The sequence below is a fragment of the Triticum dicoccoides genome, chromosome 3A (assembly GCF_002162155.2).
Source record: "Triticum dicoccoides isolate Atlit2015 ecotype Zavitan chromosome 3A, WEW_v2.0, whole genome shotgun sequence".
Lineage (NCBI taxonomy): Eukaryota > Viridiplantae > Streptophyta > Magnoliopsida > Poales > Poaceae > Triticum > Triticum dicoccoides.
The window spans coordinates 761,552,522-761,576,111 of record NC_041384.1 but is presented as its reverse complement, the minus strand read 5'-3'; the positions used below and the strand labels follow the sequence as shown (position 1 = coordinate 761,576,111).

The 23,590-nt window shown below is 45.8% G+C and overlaps 1 protein-coding gene across 1 annotated transcript; it reads left to right on the top strand.

The window, feature by feature from the left end:
• Positions 1–11,321: 11,321 nt before the first annotated feature.
• Positions 11,322–13,282, top strand: LOC119273716 (dof zinc finger protein DOF2.4-like). The gene is made up of 2 exons (XM_037554793.1): positions 11,322–11,521; positions 12,163–13,282. Exons 1-2 carry the CDS (start codon positions 11,456–11,458, stop codon positions 13,162–13,164), a joined length of 1,068 nt encoding a protein of 355 aa, XP_037410690.1. The 5' UTR covers positions 11,322–11,455; the 3' UTR covers positions 13,165–13,282.
• Positions 13,283–23,590: the final 10,308 nt, after the last annotated feature.

Below are 23,590 nucleotides of genomic sequence, written 5' to 3'. Positions count from 1 at the left end.
TAGGCAATACGGATATGTATATCTCCTCCTTTATAACTGACCTTGTGTAATCCTAGCCCCCTCCGGTGTCTATATAAACCGGAGGGTTTTAGTCCGTAGGACAACATACAATCATACCATAGGCTAGCTTCTAGGGTTTAGCCTCTCCGATCTCGTGGTAGATCAACTCTTGTAGTACACATATTATCAAGAATAGTCAAGCAGGACGTAGGGTTTTACCTCCATCAAGAGGGCCCGAACCTGGGTAAAACATGGTGTCCCCTGCCTCCTGTTACCATCCGCCTTACACTACTAGGGAAAAGGCTAGCAGCAGCGCGGATTTTAGGTGTATCAGTAGCTCGGGGACCGGCGCTACTAATAAGGCGCTACAGCTAACACGTAGCAGTAGCGCGTGCTCACCAGCGCTACTGCTACACAAGTGTAGCAGCAGCGCTCTTAATGGAAGCTCGCTACTGCTAATAGCTATAGCGCGCTTCTCCTGTGCGCGCTACTACTATTGGAAACAAACCAGCGGTACTACTAACGAAATAGTAGTAGCGTGTCTAGAATACCAGGCGCTACTAGCATTCTAGATACTAGTAGCGTACCATTTATTCCCACGCTACTAGTAACTAATTAGGGATTAAAAAATAAAAACAAAAAATGTTGCATAAAATGCTGCAGCACAGAAAATAGTCTAGGCAAGCAACTCAAATCCAACACTCAGATAGGATTTTGGAGCGTATTGTGAAGAACGTTAATTGCAACTCAAATCATCAATAGTAACAACACTTAGAGGACACCTTTCAAGGCTACACATATATTGGCACAATGTGACAGTTGTCCTCATGGTACAGAAAATGTGAAGTAATAGATCATACTATTTCAATGCAGCGATTGAGATAACACTAAAGTGCAGGAACATGGCAGTGGTCTTCAGTGCTTGTGATTACGATCATGGTCGTCGCCGTCACCAGTTTCAAAGTTTTCAGTATCTGTAGCAATTAACCCTATGTGCATCTCTTCACGATAACCAAATCCGCAGGAAAAAAGTCAACTTAGCATCTAGATTTTATCCATTGCCCTGAGTCCCTGAGCATGTTGAAGAAACACTAAATTAGAACATTACTACTATAAATACATGAGGCATCAGGACATAAAAGATATTCAGTTAAATACATGGGGCATAAAAACCTACGACGATCGACAAAAAAGATGTTCGGTTAAACTTAGGTCTCGCTAGGAAGGGCCTTATTAGATATGCACTGTAAGTACATAGATATTTCAGTTACAAAAAGATATTCAATTAAAAAGTGACAAATAACTCAATGAAACTTGGACTATATATTTAAGTTACAAAATATATTTCAGCTTAGGAATGCAGTGTATAAATCAGACTACATAGATAACACTACCAAAGATACAATCTGTCATGCATACAAAATACATATGTACATTCGAGAAAATCTGCAGCTATGCATTATAGTTGCTATAAAAAAGACACTGTAAACCTATCTTCGTTGTAAATTACTGTGATGTAGGATGCCGCCAAAAAATGCATCTCCATGTGGTAATTTAGATCTTTGTTGACACTATACATAGGTTAGAGAAAACACTAACATTCAAGAAAAAAACAATAGCTTTGTTTAAGAACATGATACTGAGTACTTGCAATTTATCTTAAAATTTCAGAATCAAGAAGCTGATGGAAACGAAGGTGAAGTAAGAATGCGAGGACATGAGTCACACCTGCAAGATGAAGAGGATGCACCCCTTCATGTAAGCCAAATTAGCTTCTTGTGGGAAAGAAAACAAAGATCATGTTGTTGTATCTAAATGGTTTGTAAAATATTGTATTTACATAATCGGACATACACGTTTACTGAATTTCTTTAGAATGGGGCACAAAACTAACAAGAATGCAAAAATATTTAGGTAAACTAGAAGTGACACATTACTGAAAATTAGAGTCCAACACCACTTTAAATTCAGGCCACCATAAAGATAAGGAATACACATTACTGTGCAAAATGCACATTAAATTACACTATAATTACTGAAGTGGTAGTTTCAGTCTTTCATTAGTCTATCTTACACTGCACTTTTACATTGCAAGCACTAAGATTACAAAGGGAATTCACCGAAATTACATAGGGGTTTACACTGTAAGTATCAATATTAGATTGACTGAACTTATTCTTTGCACAAGTGAGAAATCTGAAACCCTTCTTGTACTTGTGCCGTGGCTACTAGTACAACCTAAGCACAAACAACAATTGAGCAAGAAATATAGTGCAGGACGAAACGAATACAGCCATCTATCCAGTTGAAATGACAAATTGCAACCTATCAAATGTACAGAGAAGAAAGGGGTTCAGTTTTCAGAGTAGGGAGCAAAGAAGATAGAGATGTGACCTTACAAGCGGATGAGCGGGCAGACGAGATCCATGTCATCTTCTCGCGGCCGAGCATAGATGCAGTGGCCTTCCTCCACCTTCGTTCATCAAGGGTCCATGGCATGGAAGCGTGCTGGATGTCTCATGTGGAACATTCACGAGGATCTGACCCCTTCAATAAACATACAGCAAGGGATTGTAACAGACTTGCAACTTCTTATTCTTGAGTACCACATGAATAAGATTGAAATGCTAACTACATTCACAAACCGTTTCAGACTATGGACTTCCAAGAGCAACATGACAAAGGAAACCATCATCAACTAGTTTGTAAACCTAAGGAGTAAGATGATAGAACATCCAGTATGCTGAGCTGAATTCAAGTGTTCATTCCACGAAATAAAATTTGGCTAACACTTTTAATATAGTTGAATCAGCACATATACATGAACCTACTCTTGTGTAAGATATAATCACTAAATCTACTCAAATATTTGACAAGCTAGTTATTGTCTATGAGAGCATCATTTCCTAGTCAGCAAATATTTTACAAAAACAACTACGGCAACAGCTTCAAAATAGAGTAAATACATACTTCCACAAAGCATAAACGCTGAACTTAATATAGATGTCGTAGATAGAATTACTGATATGAATTGTTACATAGAGAATAACCAGGGTCGGAGGCTATTGAGCACCCATATCACTATATGGGTTGCTCTGCAGCAGCAAAAGAAGAAGAAGAGACAGAGGAGATGGGCAATAGAGGTACCTTCCATCCATGGCTTCAGAGTCGGAGCCCGCACCTAGCAGCTTCTCCATGGCCCGCCCCCTTCCTTCAACTGCCTGCACACAACCACGTGAACACACACATGCATCAGATCCTGGGAAACACATTTTTAGTGAAGCTAACACATTTTCTACAGAGCATTCCTTGTGGTAATGTCCGGCGACAGAAGCAATTGCCTTGGAGCAGAGCATGTACGGCATGCCTGCCTAGTTTCTTCAATTGAGCAGAAACTAAACTATAGAGGGCTAGGATTGTTATCAAATTAGCAGAGGAGCACAAATTAAATGTATGTAGCAGGTAGTGAATGGATGGATAACTAAGAGAGCATGGGTTCTTACATAATGGGATTAATAAGGACCAGAACAGAAGTAATTGAGAGATTAAGGGGTCCAGCGAAACCCTAGCTACTAGCAAGCTCTTACTGAATCAGCATTCAGCAACCCTAGGCTAGGCTAGGAAGAACAAGCAAGTGATCCCCGCCTGAATCCAGCGAAACCCTAGACAGAAAGGAAGCAAGGAAGGGGGTGCTCTGCTCTGCCCTGCTCACCGGATCTGGAGACGGAGAGGGTCACGGGTGGCGGAGGCATGGGGACGCGTGGGGGCGCAGTGGAGGAGCCAATGCTGGTGGTGGTGCTATCAGGGCTCCTGTGCTTGGCCTTGGCCTTGGTCCATCTCCACAAAGTGCCGGCTCCAGCGGGTCCAGTCCCACGCCAACGCCGATGCCGCGGGGGAGGAGGCAGCGGTGCAGCGACATGCCATAGCAGAGGAGGAGCTGGCGGGGGCGGGCAGCGGCGCGAGACGGGGAGCGGCGGGCGTGCGGCTGCCGGCGTGGCGCACGCGGCGGGGGGCATGCGGGCGGACGAACGGAGGAGAGGAGGTCGAAGGGAGGCCGGCGGCGAGTTGGTTGGGAGAGGAGAGGAGGTTGGGGATATGGATCGGGCTGCGTGGTTTTTTTTTTGAGACAGACGGGGGGTGGGTGGTGTGGGACGGTTGGTGGGGTGGGAGTGTGGATCGGGCAAGGGTGGACACGCTTAGTAGTAGCGTGGGGGTCTTACCTGTGCTACTACTACTTATTTAGTAGTAGCGTCTGTTTTATACCCCTCGCTACTACTATGGCCTATCCCGTGGGCATTGTTGGAGACCATTTAGCAGCAGCGCGGGTTTATACCCCTCGCTACTACTATCAACTTAGTAGTAGCGCGGTTTTTATACCCCTCGCTATTACTAATTAGTAGTAGCGCCCATTTTTAAACCGCGCTACTGATAAACTTCTGTGTATAAGGTTTTCCCTAGTAGTGTTAGACGCACAGTTCGGGACCCTTTACCCGAGATCCGCCGGTTTTGACACCGACAGGTGTGTACAGCAAGGATGATTATGGTAAACTAAAAAGTAAAGACTCAAATCATACAAGACGCTCCAAGCAAAACACATATCATGTGGTGAATAAAAACATAGCCTCAAGTAAAGTTACCGATAGATGAAGACGAAAGAGGGGATGCCTTCCGGGGCAACCCCAAGCTTAGGCTTTTGGTTGTCCTTGAATTTTACCTTGGGGTGACTTGGGCATCCCAAGCTTAGGCTCTTGCCACTCCTTGTTCCGAAATCCATCAAATCTTTACCCAAAAACTTGAAAACTTCACAACACAAAACTCAACAGAAAATCTCAAGAGCTTCGTTAGTATAAGAAAACAAACCACCACTTTAAGGTACTGTAATAAACTCATTCTTTATTTATATTGGTGTTAAATCTACTGTATTCCAACTTCTCTATGTTTCATACCCCCGATACTAACCATAGATTCATCAAAATAAGCAAACAACACACGAAAAACAGAATCTGTCAAAAACAGAACAGCCTGTAGTAATCTGTAGGTTTCGAATACTTCTGTGACTCCAAAAATCCCGGGAAATTAGGGAATCCTAAATAATTTGCATGTTCATCTACTTCAGTTGGAATTAGTATTTTATCGCTCTCTGTTTAAAAATGAAAATTATTCTCGTGAGCGCATACTTTCTGTTTTTTTCAGCAAGATCAAATAACAGTCATCCAAGAAGATCCTAAAGGCTTTCCTTGGCACAAACACTAATTAAAACATAAAAAACACAATCATAACAGAGGATAGATGATTTATTACTAAACAGGAACAAAAAGCAATGAACAAAAATAAAATTGGATTGCCTCCCAACAAGCGCTTTCGTTTAACGCCCCTAGCTAGGCACAGAAACAAGAATATATCTAGGAATTATCATATTTGCTCTTTTTAATAGGGTTTTGCTCGGATCGGGGAGGTTCCTTACGTTTCCCTACATACTCAGAGATCTTTAGATCTAGAGCATCCAACCGCTTATTACAAAGAGTGATCAACATATTCATGCGGTGAAGGTTCCCACTAACATTTTTAAGGGGTTCGAGAGATTTTGGCAAAATTTTAGTTACTTCGCATATTTTCTCAAAAACTTGGGTTCCCTCTTGAGTATGATGGAGTCCCTTTTGTGGGGGTAGTATACCTAATATTCCCTCTATAATCTCATACGCAATATTGGGATCAACGTCAATAAAGCTCCCTTTGGCGGAAAAGTCCAAAAGTTGTCTATGGGACATGGTTCGCCCAACATAAAAATTGTGAAGCAAAATCTTGAAATCCCCCCCATAGTGCAATTACGATAGGATTCTATCATCCTGTACCAAGCATCTTTTAAGTTTTCTCCTTGTCTTTGTTTGAAGTGAAGAACTTCAAAATCAGGAGACAAAGGAAGAGAAGGAGGGCTCGCCATGAAGACAAAACAAACGATCTAACACACGGACACACAAGAGGCAAGCGAAAAAAGACAAATGGAAAAAGGGCAAACGGAAAAGAGGCAAATAAAACGGCAAGGGTGAAGTGGGGGAGAGGAAAACGAGAGGCAAATGACAAATAATGTAATACGAGGGATAAGAGTTTGTGATGGGTACTTGATATGTCTTGACTTGGCGTAGATCTCCCTAGCGACGGCGCCAGAAATCCTTCTTGCTACCGCTTGAGCATGCGTTGGTTTTCCCATGAAGAGCAAAGGTGATGCAATAAAGTAGCGTAAGTATTTCCCTCGGTTTTTTAGAACCAGGGTATCAATCCAGTAGGAGACTACACACAAGTCACCTAGTACCTGCACAAACAAACAAGAACCTCGCAACCAACGTGATAAAGGGGTTGTCAATCCCTTCACGGTCACTTACGAAAGTGAGATCTGATAGAGATAATAAGATAAATATTTTTGGTATTTTTGTTGTATAGATTGAAAAGTAAAGATTGCAAAACAAACGGCGACAGAAATAGCTAGTTGACGGGAAAATAATATGATATAAAGTAGACCCGGGGGCCATAGGATTCACTAGTGGCTACTCTCAAGATAGCATATATTACGGTGGGTTAACAAATTACTACCGAGCAATTGATAGAAAAGCGCATAGTTATGATAATATCTAGGCATGATCATGAACATAGGCATCATGTCCGTGTCAAGTAGACCGGAATAATTCTGCATCTACTACTATTACTCCACACATCGACCGCTAACCAGCATGCACCTAGAGTATTAAGTTCAAAAGAACAGAGTAACACATTAGGCAAGATGACATGGTGTAGAGGGATAAAATCAAGCAATATGATATAAACCCCATCTTTTTATCCTCGATGGCAACAATACAATACGTGTCAGTTCCCTTTCTGTCACTGGCATCGAGCACCGCAATATTGGACCCAAAGCTAAGCACTTCTCCCATTACATGAAATATCAATCTAGTAGGCCAAACCAAACTGATAATTCGAAGAGACTTGCAAAGATATCAAATCATGCATATAAGAATTCAGAGAGGAATCAAATATTGTTCATAGATAATCTTAATCATAAACCCACAATTCATCGGATCTCGGCAAACACACCGCAAAAAATTACATCGAATAGATCTCCAAGAACATCGAGGAGAACTTTGTATTGAGATCGAAAGAGAGAGAATAAGCCATCTAGCTAATAACTATGGATCCGAAGGTCTGTGGTAAACTACTCACACATCATCGGAGAGGCTATGGTGTTGATGTAGAAGCCCTCCGTGATCGAATACCCCTTCGGCAGATCGCCGGAAAAGGTCCCCAGATGGGATCTCACGGGTACAGAAGGTTGCGGCGGTGGAAAAGTGGTTTCGTGGCTCCCCTGGATGTTTTCAGGGTATAAGAGTATATATAGGCGAAAGAAGTAGGTCGCTGGAGCTGCGAGGGCCCCACGAGGGTGGATGGCGCGCCGCCCTACCTCGTGGTCGCCTCGCTGCTTCCTTGACATCCACTCCAAGTCTCCTGGATTGCGTTTGTTTCAAAAAAAATCCCCGCGAAGGTTTCATTCCGTTTGGATTCCGTCTGATATTCTTTTTCTGCGAAACACTGAAATAGGCAAAAAAACAACAATTTGCACTGTGCTTTCGGTTAATAGGTTAGTCCCAAAAATAATATAAAAGTGCATAATAAAGCCCATAAACATCCAAAAGAGATAATATAATAGCATGTAACAATAAAAAATTATAGATACGTTGGAGACGTATCAAAGCACATGGTTTTCGTAAAGAGTGACAAGAACGCGTCGAAGCAATCGTCGAGGAAGCTGATGCCAAGGGAGACGTAGTCCGACTCCTCGAGGACAAGGTGTGGCCGTAATTTTTCTAGAATCAGGCATATGATCGTGGATGAAGGCATACTCTGGTTTTGTCAGAACCAAGTACGCAAAGAAGAACTCATCGGTGACACGGTCGAGGCAGACATAGAGGAGGATGTAGATGCCGATGAAGACGTTTCTGATGCTGATGAACACGAGACGCCGATTCGAGCTTGCCAGACTCGGGAATGTCTGCAACGAAGGCATGTATTGATGTGCCACTACCGGGCGTGCGAAGGAAGGGACCATCATGAATTGTGTGCCATTGTCCTACATACAGGCAGAGAGGCCTCCGTGACGGTTGTGAGGCACAGAGTGACGAAAAAGAGAAGTGTCTGTGCAGTCGCGGTTGTTAGAGTAGACGAAGTAGTCAAGGACGAGATTAGATGTCGACAAACTCGTAGAGGATGAAGACGTACGTAGAAGGTGGCGAAACCAACAGCGACCTGAAGTGGTCATGTTCGATGCCTAGACTGGTGAAGATGTGGTCGGTGGGACATATGGGGGCGATAAGTTGTCATGCAGGTTACATGTAGAAGTGCGACGACGGTACTCAAAGTAGGCGAGGAACAACCCGACGGACTGACGAAGACAATGCGCGGACGGTGGCGACGTGCGCCATAGGACGTGGCGCGGTGGGAGCCGGGAATGTCGGTTTGCAAGGACGGTGAAGAGGGCCGCATGCAAGGTCCTTCCGACCCGAGAGGGGGTGGCAGAACTATAGGGCGCGAGTCGGTCCAGTGGCTGAGACTGCTAGCGACGTCCACGTCAAGCAAGGCGCATTGGAAGCCCGTAGCATGAAACAAGGGCGGTGACGCTGCGGCCAAAAGGGGCGACGCAGCGGCAGCCTGATGCTTGATCGGTGGTAGGCGCGTGCTCAGGGACGTGCTTGGCAAAGACATGAGCGGGGTTGGTTGATCGGACCAATGGTGGCGTTGTACCCATCGTGGCATGGACGAATGCGATGTTGTCGGTGATGTCCCGGGCATTGACGACAAAGACGAACCAGCGATGGAGACCATGCGGACGACAATGTCTGGTAGTGACGCATGAAGGCGTCCCTTGTGTGGTGTGTCCAGCCTTGTCGTACAATTGATGATGAACTGGCCGGTGTAGAGTCAATGCGGTGGGCGACGCAATACGATCTATGATCGGTGAACCAAAATATTAGACTGGCCAAGTCACTGCCGGAGAGAAAACCGATCTAGAGGTCGGAGGCGAGGCCACCGATGGCGATCATGGAGATCGACCGCCCCCGGGGCGGCGCGTTATTGAAGCGGCGGCGGCTAGGGTTTTGGACCGAGGTTAGTCTGATAACATGTACTGCCTTCGTCCCAAATTACTTGTCGTGGAAATAGATGTATGTAGTAGTAAAATACAGCTAGATACATTCATTCATGCGACAAGTAATTTCGGAAGGAGAGAGTAGAACAATAGAGGGAGAAGGATTAGAGGAATATGATGGACATTGTATTGAGCCTCACGGGCTAGTATATATAAGAGTACAGATTTGAAGGGTAAGAAGCCTCTCCTAGAGATAAGGATATGAATTACAAATCCAAAACTACCAAATACATGTAAAGAAAATATATCTCTAACATGCCGAGTTTAAATCCAGTGCCATGTTATGACGAGACTATCTTGCCTCTCCTTGAGTGTGTGCTTTCTGAATCTCTTGTAGTATGAATTATATGCTTGTTTTGCCACTTTAAAACAAATTGAATATTTATACTTTTCAGGTGGGGGGCCCTCTGGCCCTCCCCAGTTTCAAAATAAAACATGGCGGATATTTTGCACACGTAGCAACCATGTCAACCTGACAAACATCAATAAATAATTAGGAATTGATATATTATATTCCGGAAGGTGATTGATGTTATATATGCACGTGCATTAGTTTTTAACTGCTAACATGCAAAAAATATAACGCGAGAGAAATTTAGTTGTCCTGTCATATTCACGGTGACTATTTCATATCATCGATGTATATGAAGATGAGAACAGCGCGTATATATCCAGCTACATACAGTACCCGCAACTCTCATGGTACAAATCAACAGTGGTACTTGCAAACCACCTGGCATCAATTAAACACTTGTATGTTCACACCAATGATCATCCCTCAAGTAATAAAGTAGGGGGTCTTAATTTGCTCTCTGCACCCAAGATGCACACAACCAAGAACACTATCATGTGTATTTACCATGGAGTGGATTGCTCAAGTTTGCCAACTCGCTCATGTTGGAGAGAAACCTCTAGCTTGATGTAAAAGTGGATGAAAGATCTGTCGCCCACCTCACCTATTTAACTATCAGTTGCTGTTTTACCTCCTAGATTTTGAAATTTGACAAGTTTGACCCTAAACTTCTGATATATAGCACATTATATCCTTGACCCAGTCAAAACAATATGGTTGCTAACATGCCGGCGATTTTGCACACATAGCAATCGTGTAATATGAAAAATCAATAAAATAAATTAGACAAGTTAAACCCGCAGTATTCCTAGAGAAACAAAATCATTTTTTTAAAATAAACTTCAAGAGTATTATGATAGACTACTCATGAATGTTCATAATTTATTTATGAGTTATCCACAGTTTCCCAATTTTGGTTCAAACTTATAGATTTATTGCGCTTCTATTTTTGTCCTGATATTCACATTTATTTTTGTTTAGTAATAAATGTATGTTTATTTTTATCTTGTTTTTGTGCCGATTGGTGTGTGCGCAAAACCACCACCGCATCACTGGTCGTATAAATTTCACTAGGTTGGCAATCAAATCATCCAAATAAACTTAACTAACACTTGAGTTGTGAAATATAATGTTAGTCCCTTCCCATACAAAACTAAGTTGTATATCCACCACAGAGACTAGAGGTCGCTCGGGAGAAAAAAAAATACTGGAAATCGCTGTGAATTTTTCTCTATGTATACATGACATGCATGTGTCAAGATTGAAGTTCATCTCGCTTTGACATATCCCACATTTTATGGCATCTTTAGGACGCAATATCATGAAAACATAGAATTAGAAAAGAAAAAAATGATGAAAATGACACGACAACTTGGTTCCTACTAAAAATGACAGCACATGACTGTTGAGAAGAAGTGGTTGTCTCGAAACAGAGTGAGTGATATGACTTGCTAGTGTTCAAACAAAAAATATATGTAGGCCAACCAAATTGCTAGTATCATTTAACTCTATGGAGTGGCCTGCATGATTAATTATGCGGTGGCAAATTAGCTATCAGCTTAGCTAATCAGAGTACACTAACTAATTTATTGCAAACTGTAGCTAGCATGGGTAGCACTCTGAGCCACGTCCGCATATACATTGGAGAAGGAAATGTGTGCAAATGAAGGAAAACAACAACAACATGGGTCCTCTTCTTTTTTCCTCCAAATCTCCACAGGCTATATATCTAGAGAGAGTGTGTGTCCCTTCTCTCTCATCTATTTGGGTGCTGCTAGCTAGCTACCTTGCTCTGTCCTTTTTATCTCTTCTTTTTCCATTCCTTTCCTTGGTACTAGTACTCTTCCGCTTGATTTCCCCAGCTGCTGCTAAGTTTCTTCCTCCCACTTTCTCTTCTCTCTAGATCACCGGCTATGATCTTCCTTCCTGCCTTCCTTGATTCATCAGACTTCTGGAACACCGACCACAACCAGCTTCAGGTATGCATCGTCGTGCTTCTAGCTTGCTAATTAATTGCATATTCCCTCATGATTTTGTTCGCATAAGAAACAAGTATATATATCTAGGAATATACTCCATATCAGGTTTCTTTTTCTGGTCGAAATTTACAGTAACCGACCAGTTACCTGAAATTTCATAGACACAAGAGGTACCACTGTTTCTTGGGTTGTGATACCAGAAAGGTAAAAAAATGAATTTAAACAGAAAAGCTAAATCAAATAGGGTCTCTATAAATGAAAATATAGTGTTCTATAGCAAAATAGCACCATCCTTAGCATGCTATACCGCGCTATAGCATGCTATTAGTGAGACATCTTAAACTAATTTATTTAACGGGCTATTTTTTCCGGCGGTCTTTATACTCCCAAGAGGTCACGGGGTCTCCTTTTGAAGAGGGAACTTTATGTCTGATGTAGCTCAAACATTATATGTTATTATCTGAAATAAATGTAAAGTCAAAATTCATTTGAACTATTCGAACCAAAAATCCAAAACTTCCGAGATTTACCAAAAACTACTTCATCCTGCCCATCCCGGGGACGAATGGAGAAAAAAATAGCTCCATATATATATTGGCCGATATGGTTAATTGATTACTCATCACCTTGTTGATTTGCAGCTGCAACAAATCGGCACTAGCACTCATAGTGCTACCACTTCTTCACCCGATGGTCCGGGTGATGGAGGATGCAACAACAATAATCCCAAAGGGTTCATGGCCACAACCGGGGCCGACTACGGCGTTGCAGGGGGCGGAGATGATGGTTGCGGCGGTGCTGGGGACGGCGATTGCAGTCGCGGCAGAAATAACAAGTCGATTTCCATGTCGGAGCGAGCGCGGCTGGCGCGGTTGCCGCATCCAGTTCCAGGGCTCAACTGCCCGCGATGCGAATCCACCAACACCAAGTTTTGCTACTTTAATAACTACTCTCTTACCCAGCCCCGCCACTTCTGCCGCTCCTGCAGCCGCTACTGGACCCGCGGCGGCGTTCTCCGCAACGTGCCCGTCGGCGGGGGGTATCGTCGCCATGCCAAGCGTAGGGCCAAGCCCAAGGTGGTGTCAGCCACCTCCCGAGCCTCTACGGTAGGGAAGTCGTCCGTGACACCAACCATGTCTAGTAGTACCACTTATGCCACTGGCACCGACATTTCACCACCAAGATTGCAATACCCCATTTTTGGCAGCACGCCGTCCCACGACAGCCAGTTCAGCGACATATTCGACCCAGCTAACCTTGGTCTCGGCTTCCCTGTCAGGCTGCTCTTTGCCGAAAGCGATGCTTACACGGTGGATGGCTGTGCGCACCACCACCACCACCATGCCCATGGGAACGGGATGGAGCAGTTGTTGGAAGCACAGAATAGCTTCCCATTCATGCACGCCATGGATCATCATATGTCTGGACTCCCAGCTGAGGCAATGCCCATCACAATGGCTACGATGCAGGGCATGTTCCACCTAGGGTTACAGAGCGTCCGCGGGGGTCATGGCGACGAGATAGCAGGCCAACAGTTGCACTACCCGCCGGCCAAGAGAAACCACAAGCACCAGGATTACGCTAGCAGCAGGGGCATGCACAGGGATGTGGTCAATGGTAATGGCACCGGCGGCTACATTTAATGTTCTAGTACTCGCAATGCAACTTGTAATTAGCTAGCTAGTTTAGATCAACAATTGTTCTTAGATTAATGTCTGGTGAAATGGGACAGGCTATTGTAGTCATGTGAACTTTCATGAAATATATGGGTCTATCTACTTGTTAATTATGTGTTATTTTCTGAACTTGGTAATGCTGGATATGTACGCTCAAACATGTTAATGCTTGGTATGGTAGCACTGGAATGTGCCTTGTTCACTCTTAATACCCTACTGCCAGCTTAGTAAGTGGTGCGCATGGAGTGGGACCATCGGTGCCTCTGGAGGTAGGGTCCTAGCTACCCCAAGGCCTTCTCTTCTTGAAGGTGGCACCGATTGGGGCCGTAGGGCATGAGACCGTACCGCCTAATAAGTTGGGAGTAGGCTTACCACTCTATCATCAACATTGACACGGTAGGGTCCTGTTGTGTGCCACCTTCAACAAGATAATGTTTTTTTTTGGGTAGCCGGGATTCTACTGTTAGAGACGGCTGAGGTACCATTTCAAGCCTAACACATATTAAGTTGGTCATAGATTTAAGTAACGCCAGAGTGGGCGGCGGTAAGGTTACAAATGAAAACATTCCCATGTTCAAAAGATAAATAACACTTGCTTCTCAAATAAAAGTTCATGGCATTAGGTAGTACAAGTCCCAAATAGAAGACTATCAAGTTACATGGTGCCATTTCCCCTTCTTGTCACGTGCTTCATCTTAGTCTTGTGCAAGGCAAGTCCGTTCACGCTTCCTCATCCTCTCCGCCTCATGAGCCTCCTTCCCAATGCACCCCCTCCCCGCCACACAGTTTCGTGCTTGCTTCCTCAAAAGCCCATGATGCTCCTCCTCCGCTATATGCAGAGACTCGTTGAACCAATGATGTGGCTATGCACCAATCACTCTATAGGTCATCTCAGATATGTTTTGGTACCTCACGGTCTATGCATGTATAGTATCCCAAGGAGGAGGAGACTACAAAGAACATGTTAGTGTTATCATATGTACCACAAAATGAGATTTCTTGATGTTGTATTTAACGTTCCAGCTAACAATCATAGGTGTTAGTTGGACGTGCACGATCGTGTTCATATTTGGAATGCATGAAATATCTTCTACCTTCTATCCATGACTTCTTCCAGTCTGTGGACTCCTTCACAACACAAGGGTCATCACACCAACATGTAGAGATTTTCACATCTATGTCCTTCCTCTTTTCCAACTCGTCCCCACTACACTTATTCCCATGTCTTCTTGGTTGGTATAAGGCGGCCTAGTCATGGAACCGGATGAAGCTATGCCTAAAATGGGAACAATTGTTAGCAAAAGACATCAACTTAGCAAATGTTTAAACACAATTAAACAAGAAGTATCAAAAAAGATGTATAAATGCAAAAGTAACAAGTTCTTACGATAGGATCAGTGACACCCTTTTAAGCATCATCATTGATTAGTGTGTTCATATTTTCGAGATTATTCGCTCTTGCTAATCTTTTCGCTCGGTCTAAATGTGTGGGACAATTTTATTTTGTTAGTTGGTGTTCTCATACTATTAATCACCATCCAAATAACCTTTTTCTAGTTAAATAAATGGAACTTACACTATTGTGGTGAGTATGAGTCATAGCGCAATTGTAGTTCACATTGTTAATCTTTGATTAACTATTTGTCGGTTTGCTTGTGTACTAATATTAATAGTTTGCTAGTTAACATTAAGAAACATTTTTGCTCTAGAACTCTAATGTCTATCATTGCAAATGCGTTTACTATATGCTAAATCATATTTTCTGGTGGGCATTTTCTTAGATTTTTGATATTTTAACAACCAACATATGCCTTTTCATTAAATTCAAATCCTCTCAACATCAGCAAAACAAAGTGAAGAGAATAAAATTATGTCAAGTTGTAATATAGTTGATGACATTTACATGTAATAGATGTGTTAGCGCTCATTATAGTTCCCTTAAATATCTAGGTAGAGGGTTGTTGAGAGTAGGAGTAAAATTTATAAGGTCGAGATTTCTAGAGTATATGATTGCATACCATATGTTTAAACAACACGAAACTTGTATGATATGCGGCCAAGTGATTTGCAACATCATACCCTTTCCTTGTACTCCTGCTTACTAGCATCGCTCATTTCTCGCACAAATATAGCCTCGTATTCTCTTAAAACAGGCATTCGCCCCTCTTGAAATAAATCCACACGGCCCAACAATATATGTTGATGAGTGTCGGTGTCAAAACCGGCGGATCTCGGGTAGGGGGTCCCGAACTGTGCGTCTAAGACGGATGGTAACAGGAGGCAGCGAACACGATATTTTACCCAGGTTCGGGCCCTCTTGATGGAGGTAAAACCCTACGTCATGCTTGATTTATTTTTAATGATATGGGTATTACAAGAGTTGATCTACCACGAGATTGGAGAGGCTAAACCCTAGAAGCTAGCCTATGGTATGATTGTATGTATATGTTCTCTATCGACTAGCCTGGCCTCGGTTTATATAATGCACCAAAGGCCTAGGATAACAAGAGTCCTAGCCGAATACGCCGGTGGGGAGGAGTCCTTGTCTTGATCACCAAGTCTTGTGGAATCTTTCATGTATGCGGCAACTGTCCGAACTGGCCCATGAGTATACGGCCATGGGGGTCCTCGGCCCAATCCAACAGATCGGGAGATGACGTGTTGAGTACCCCCTAGTCCAGGACACCGTCAATGAGAAAACCTTGATATAAATAAAATCAAATAAAATTCAAGAGTAAGATAACGTGGCACACACAAATCTATGCCACGACCTCATTGTCGGGCATGGCACATGACTAACCAAACACTAGTCAGATCCCCTCCGCGTTCGTCAATGAAGAGCAACCCCACGCCCCCCGGAGAAAACACTTGACTGTGCCACAAATCTCTTGCCAAACTATCGCCGGAGAGATTCCTCTGCCAGCTCACTATGGTCTGAGGTGCGTCGATCTTGCTAGTGAGTAGTACAAGCTGATGGTGATGACGATATGGTCACATTTAAAAGATATAAGATTCAACCCAGATTGGCCCATGCTGAAACCCAAGAAGCAACATGCTAATAGCCAAGCCTACCTAAATAAGTCAGAGTTGAAGGTTCCTGAAGTGCAACATGTCACCTCTGTCGAGTATCAAGCAACATATCATGGTTTTCACCTAGAGCCCTCGCACGTGGAGAAGAACCACAATGACACTCTCAAGAGGGACACAACACACACATGCATCACCATTGTTGATGCCAAAGCACAAAGCTTTCACTCAAACCTGCCTGCGCCAATAGGAGGCACCTAGGACAATAATGTCACCCCAAAAGGAGGCACGTCACGATCCAGTCAAGGCCTCCAGATCAAGATCTGGGCTACACAACCCATCAATGACCTTTTAAGGACCCCGTGCTGCCACCCCACTCGCCACCCACTCGGTCAAGAAAAGCAACCATCAGTGTCGCCATGTTGATCACGGAGAGTCAACCATGCAACCTACCATCCAGGGCCGCCACCCTGGTATCCAAAACCGAACTCATAAATGCCACAAGAACTCGTGGGCATCACCCACTAGGGGATAAGAAGAAGCATCCTAACCCTTCCCACAAGAATCTGACTCAACATGGCCAAAGTTGTCCTAGTGCAAGGTCGTGCCGCCGGACATATCCTACACTACGCCCACTCTTCAATGGTCGGAGCAGGACATCAAAGGCACCTAGTGATCGAGCACAAGCACATGCTCGAGGGTCAAAATGCGGCTTAGTGCATGAAAAGAGGACCGCGGTGCTACTTGGTCCGGTCAGCCGGCGGCCCGTCGAAACGGCATCTCGGTCAGGGAACGGACAAGCCTAGACCATGTCCACCCTTACTCGAGGGGCTTCCCATCACTGACGTGAGATGGATCTCGCCGTCGACCATCCCCACACCATCAGTCATAGCCGACATGCGCCACAGGAGGAGAAGCTACCGCAACATACGGAATCTAGTATGTCTATATCCGGGCAGAGGCAACTCACTGCAGCTCGACAACACCAGCTGCAGCGTGGACTAAACCGCACCATCCAATGCCTCCTCCATCCTCACGTGTATGCTGCCGTTCGCCCCCACTGCCACCCACTGAGGTCTTTCCAATATTGTCGAATCCCACGCCACACGTTCACAGGGAATGAGACGACCGCCACCGGGAGGGCCCACCACCACTATTGACCACACGAGATTTGCCCATGGGAGGGGGGATGGGATGGGTTTAGGCTAGAGTTCGCTAGCCACCGCGAGTAGAGTTGACACATGGTAGGACCTTTTTCCCTTTTAGCCTCATATTCTTGGCGACATATGTACACTCTGACTTGTTGTAACGACGACATATTTGATTGAATTTACTCTCTATGTACCGAAAAGTTTGTCTTAGATTTGAATAGATACAAATGTCTAAGTGTTAGATTCATCCATATCTAGATAAATCTAGGACAAGCTTTTCAGATGGAGGTAATCTATCCCTAATAATAAAGCATGGATTGACTCCGTGGGTTCACCATCACAATACGCTTTCTTCATGTGAATTTACGCTTTCAGTTTGAATTTAAAACATATATGCAAGATTGGTACTAAAGCGTAAGAAAAAAATAATTTGATTCCTCAAACACTTGTTCGCCCAGCAGTCCGTCCCGGTTAGGCTGGTCGCCCGCACCTCAGTATCTATATGGTTCGCATAGGCTGGTCCTTCCCACCTGGGCGTTAGCCCATCTATCCCCCAATACCGCACCGTAGCCCAACTATCACCAGAGACTTGCCAGCTCGCTACGCTGCTGGGCCTTATGACCGGCAGCCACGCCTCAACTTACAAAGGCCGCAAAAAATAGTTTGTTGCCTGCTTATTATTTTCTCAATAGTCCCACCTCGTCATGTTAAATCGATTCTCATCAGTTTATATACGTTTTGAAGTTCTTTGTAACATCAACCAGCCGCCCCATGAAACAAACAATGAGCTGAGAAAGAGAAAGGAAGCACAGGAAAACAAGAGAAATGAAGCATGGTCGGTACTACGTGCCGGAGTTGTAGCAAGACACGGCAAGGACGAGACATGGGGCTCATGGAACCGAACTAACTCACATTGAGTATTAGAGCATCTCCAGCCAGGCCCTCTCCAGGCGTTTTTACTACGCCGGCGCCAAAAAAACGGTCCAGTCGCGCCCCCAAAAGCCCGTTTTTCACCTGCTCGGGCCAAAACTGGTGCCGGCGGACCCAGGCCAAACCCGGCGACCTAAGGGCCTTCTCCCGCCAAACCCCCTCCCGCTCGTCTTCCAGCCGCTGAAGAAGTACGCCATGTCACGCGCGGCGGCAACCACGACTGGCACCGTGGCCCAGCCGAAGCAGAGGAAGCCGAGGGCGCCGCCATTGAAGCCACCGGGCATGTCGAACACCGAGTGGAGGGTGAAAGTTCAGCGACGCGACGCAGTCACCGCCGACCGGCGGAACAGGGCCATCGCCAAGAAGGCCCACGACAACGCGGCGCGCGCGGCGGCGTCCTCCTCATCGGTCGACCACGCGGGGATGATGAATCCACCCGTCGTCAGCCACGCCCAGTACGAGCCCTGGGGACAGCAAGGCGTCGGATCTCCATGGGGATCGTCGTCGCCCGGCTACGCCGACAGCGACGCGCACGGTGGGTTCAACCCAAACGTGACCTTCACCCATGGCCACCCCGCGACGCGCACACCCTCGCCCGCCTTCGTCGGCGTGCAGTACCCTCCATACAACTACTCGCCGCCCGCCTACGCGTCCACACCGACGCCCCATCTCCGCCGTGGACCGCTGCCCTTCTCGCACCTCGGCGACACCGACGACACAGGAGCCGACATGGACGACATCATAGCGACAGGATCGACCGCGTCTCCCGGGTTCGCCACCCAGGACGAGGTAGTGGATCTCAGCGGCGACATGGAGGAGGAGCCGGCTCCTGATCCGACGAAGGGGCGCCAGAAGAAGAAGCGGGCGGCTAGGCCAGGGGAACCGCGCATCAAGTGGGCGTCCAAGGAGGAGGAATGCCTCGCCGAAGCATGGCAAGTCGTCTGCCTCGACCCGACCACCGGCATGAACCAGAGCTTCGAGACATACTGGGACCGCATCAAGGCCGAGTTCGATGAGCGGAAGCTCGTCGACCCCTACTTCAAAGGCGTCTACATGCAGCGCGGCTCCAAGGCGATGGCGAACCATTGGGGGCGTATTCAGGGGGCGTGCAACAAATGACATGGAATCGTCGAGGAGGTCGCGGCTCGCCCGAAGAGCGGTGCCAGCGTTGAGGATCAGGTACGCACGCCGTTCGCCCGCATCTCTTCGTCGTCTACGCCCGCCGCCCGCCAACTGCCTTGTTCCTCCGCGCAGTTGCTGCGCATGTTCACCATGTATCGGCGCGACAACCTCAACGCCGACTTCAAGTACCTCCACGTCTACAAGCGCATTGACAAGTACGAGAAGTGGGCGGAAGTTCGACGTACCCTCGACAAGGCCAAGAAAACATACAAGCCGGTCGCGACGACTCCGGGCGCGTCAGAGGGGCGGCCGGACGGCCACAAATTGGCAAAGAAGGGGAAAATGCCGACACGGCAACCGCGCGAGTGCAGGAGTCCATCGAGCATTGCCTCGCCGACGCCCAGGCCCGGGCCGTCCTACGTGAAGAGAAGACCGAGGCGCGGTGGTCGTCGCTGATGACGAACAGCGCCATCAAGCTCGACCTGCTCCGGACCAACGTCGACCTGCTCCGGACGAACGTCGCCGCGAAGAAGAGGAACACCGACATGGCTTTTCTGATGGGCGGGGCGGACATGCTCCAGAGCAACGACGAGCAGCTCAGGGCGTGGTACATGGCGGAGCGTGGCCTCATCCTGAACCAGATGCAGACGGCAACGCCGACGACGCCGACGACGCCAGCTCCCGCGCCCACGGCCACACGGACGCCAAGCCCGAACGACGCCTCTACATCGCCGCCCAGCAGTACCGAAGCCGCGCCGACACAGCTCAACGCCGAAGTAGCTCCGACACCGCCGAGCCCGCGCACGCCGACTCCGCCAACGCCTGGAGCCGACCCCGCCGAGTGATTCGTTGCGCACGCGAACTTGCGGCGTGCGGCGCTCTGTTTTTTGTAACGCCAGACTACGTCCGATCGCCGGATTTGTGACGTCTTTTGTAAGCGGGAACGACCTAATTCAAATTTCCCGCATCCTGGGGCCGGCGCTTGGGGGCGTGACTGGGAACTAGGTCGCCCCCAGGGGCCGAACTAGCGCCGGCACGCCCCCAGGCCGCTCTATTTAGGCGCCCTGGGGGGCCGAACGGCTGGAGATGCCCTTACGACACCGAGGTCACATGCTCCTACATGAACAGTACAATCCCAAAAAATAAAAAATTCTGATATTTTTTGTGATGAACATTGATGAATGTTCTAACTGCGTGCAAAATTTCATGTTGAAATGACATTCATGGAGGTCTAGTCAAAAAAATAAAATAGATGGTCCAAAAAGACTATTGTTGGAAGCATTTTGGAGCTCATGGAACCGAACTAACGCACATTGAGTATTACTCCCTCCGTTTCTAAATATTTGTCTTTCTAGAGATTTCAACAAGTGACTACATACGGAGCAAAATGAGTGAATCTACACTCTAAAATATGTCTATATAGTCCATTTAAAATCTCTAAAAAGACACATATTTAGGAACGGAGGGAGTAGATACCGAGCTCACATGCTCCTACATGAACAGTACAATCCCAAAAAAATAAAAAATTCTGATATTTTTTGTGATGAACATTGATGAATGTTCTAACTGCGTGCAAAATTTCATGTTGAAATGACATTCATGGAGGTCTAGGCAAAAAAATAAAATAGATGGTCCAAAAAGACTATTGTTGAAAGCATTTTGGAGCATCGATTTTGTTATTTTTGCCCAGACATCCACGAATGTCCTAAACCTGAAATTTTGCACGCACTTAGAACATTCATCAATGTTCATCACAAAAAAAAATCATTTTTTTTAATTTTTTAGTATTTTTTTGGATTTTATTGTTCATGCGGGAGCATATGAGCCTTGATCAAAAGAGCACTTTCGCAAACTAACCTCGTTCCAACCAAAAGTATAGCTATCCAAATTACCATCCAAATGTCCTAAAAAATACTACAGTACAACATAAAAAACAGATTCGGACTTCACATAAATTCAAAGCTTGTAGGAATAAATGGAACATAGAATAGTGTGTTAAAGAAAATCACGAGGCAGATGTAATTTGTGATACTTCGTTGTGATGAATGTTTGAATAATATTTTTATCATGATCTAGCTTGGATAAATTTCAACGGGTTGACCTTAAAATATACACCCTAATTTATCCATCCCTACGGGGTTGTTGGGATAACCAGTATTTGGAGCAAGTTTTTACAAAACCAGTTTTAAGAGTATTATTAGGAAAACCAATTTTAAGTTGTTGTTTTATTAAAACTGGTTTATAGAATATTTTGTGTGGATCGACATATCTTTTGGATCATCCTCAACCTTGAGAAAGATCACAATCCGTTCACGTGAGATGTGAGGAGGTCCGAGTGGAGGCACCACCCCAGCACGTCGGCCACTGCACAGTTCGTGCTGATCCCGACGGGCCATCATGGTTCATGGACACGGAGCTGGGCGCGCTTGACCACGTGATGTCTATCAACAAGCGGGGCGCTTCTTGGCATGGTGCGCGCGGCCGCCGGGGAGCTCGGGCGCCACACCAGTGAGCTACGCCCTGGTGGCCGTGAATGCCGAGGACCCAGCTTAATCTGATTACGAAGAAGGAACGAGTAGGCAAGGTTGCAAGCCGTTCCTGCCTTCCTCAGGACAGATCCGCTCATCCTGCCGCCGGCCATGCGCCGAGGCCAAGGCCAGCCTCCGGCCGCCGCCGCCGGGTTGTTTCCGCGTGATAGGCAGTAGAAGCCGAACGGCACATGTGGAGGCGAGCGATCAGCAAACAGAAACATTGATTAACCAACAACCAAACGTGCGCGAACAAACATGTGGTTGGATAATTAGAGGGACTGTGGTATTCCAGCCCATCAAGGTCCAAATCCTGATACTCGCATTTATTTCTGAATTTATTTCAGGATTTCCGGTGATACAGATTCAATGGGAGGAGACGTTCCCGTTGACGACGAGGTGCCTACGATAACTTCATAAATTTCAAGATGATATGCCGGCTCAACCTTTCGGAAATGCTCATAGGAGTAGCATATAGGTGTGTGCGTTCATAGAGATGAGTGTATGCACGTGTATATGAGCGCTTGTGTTTGTACTGATGTTAAGAAAACTGCCTAAGGTGCATGCGTGTCAACCTAGCGATTAACCAACAGCAGAACGTGGCTTGCTAGGCCTAGCTTTACAAAGCCCATTATCAAACGAAGCCGGCCCAACACAATTCTGTCCGGGAAATCACGGTGCGTACATCAATTTTTCAGCTGTCGCAGGACATCGTAGAGCGTACATGTAGGCATCGAGCCCGGGCAAGTGCCCAGGGTGGCGAAGACAACATGTTGATGCAATCCTGCACACCAGAGTTATAGCCGGACACGGCAAGGACAAGACGTTGGGCTGCTCGGACATAGTGGCGAAGACAACATATTTGATGCAATCCTGCACGCCGGAGAGGGTGGGACGCCGGGCTGCTCAGACATCCTGCGCGCTCGGACAAGACACCGGGCTGCTCAGACATCGTGCACGCTCGGACACGACGCCGGCCAAAGTTGTGTAGGCGGACACGGCAAGGACGAGGCACCGGGCTGCACAGATACAAGTGGATGCTGCATACCTGAGGTTATAGGCGGACTCGACAAGGATGAGACGACGGGCCTCCTCGGACAGGACGGCGAAAATGAAGTACTGCACGCCGGAGTCGTAGTCGGCTGTACAAACTTTGGTTGGCTGCCTAAACACGTACGTACAACAATGTCCTATATACAACTTCTAATCATCTGCTTCTCCAATTAATTTTCTCATCCATTCAAAGTGTTCCTTTACTTATTTTGTCTAAAAGTTCTTAATTAAAAAATAGTACATCAGACCCTCTTAGTTCATTAAAAATAGATAATTAGCTGCCTAGAATCATCTTATGTGCATATATCGGTTGTGCCATCATAAGCATTTCTTTATCCAAAAATCCAAAAGTATCAATGCATTCTCTATGAAGAATTTTTACCACGCTATTTTCTGTGTATATAGCCCTAAAACAAATGGCTATTTTTCTTGGAGATTGCGTTATTGGGCAGCAAGCTTGTGCTCTTATGCATAATTAGTTTTTTCTAGAGAATGTGCTATTATGGATTGTGCTTATTTTACTTAAATTTTGTGTTAAAACAAGTAAATATCTAGCTGTTTGCTCATAACAAAGCAGCCCTA

Coding starts and splice junctions, on each gene's coding strand:
- LOC119273716 (XM_037554793.1), top strand. CDS start 11,456: ATGATCTTCCTTCCTGCCTTCCTTGATTCATCAGACTTCTGGAACACC. Junction 11,522..12,162: donor CCGACCACAACCAGCTTCAG/GTATGCATCGTC, acceptor GTTGATTTGCAG/CTGCAACAAATCGGCACTAG.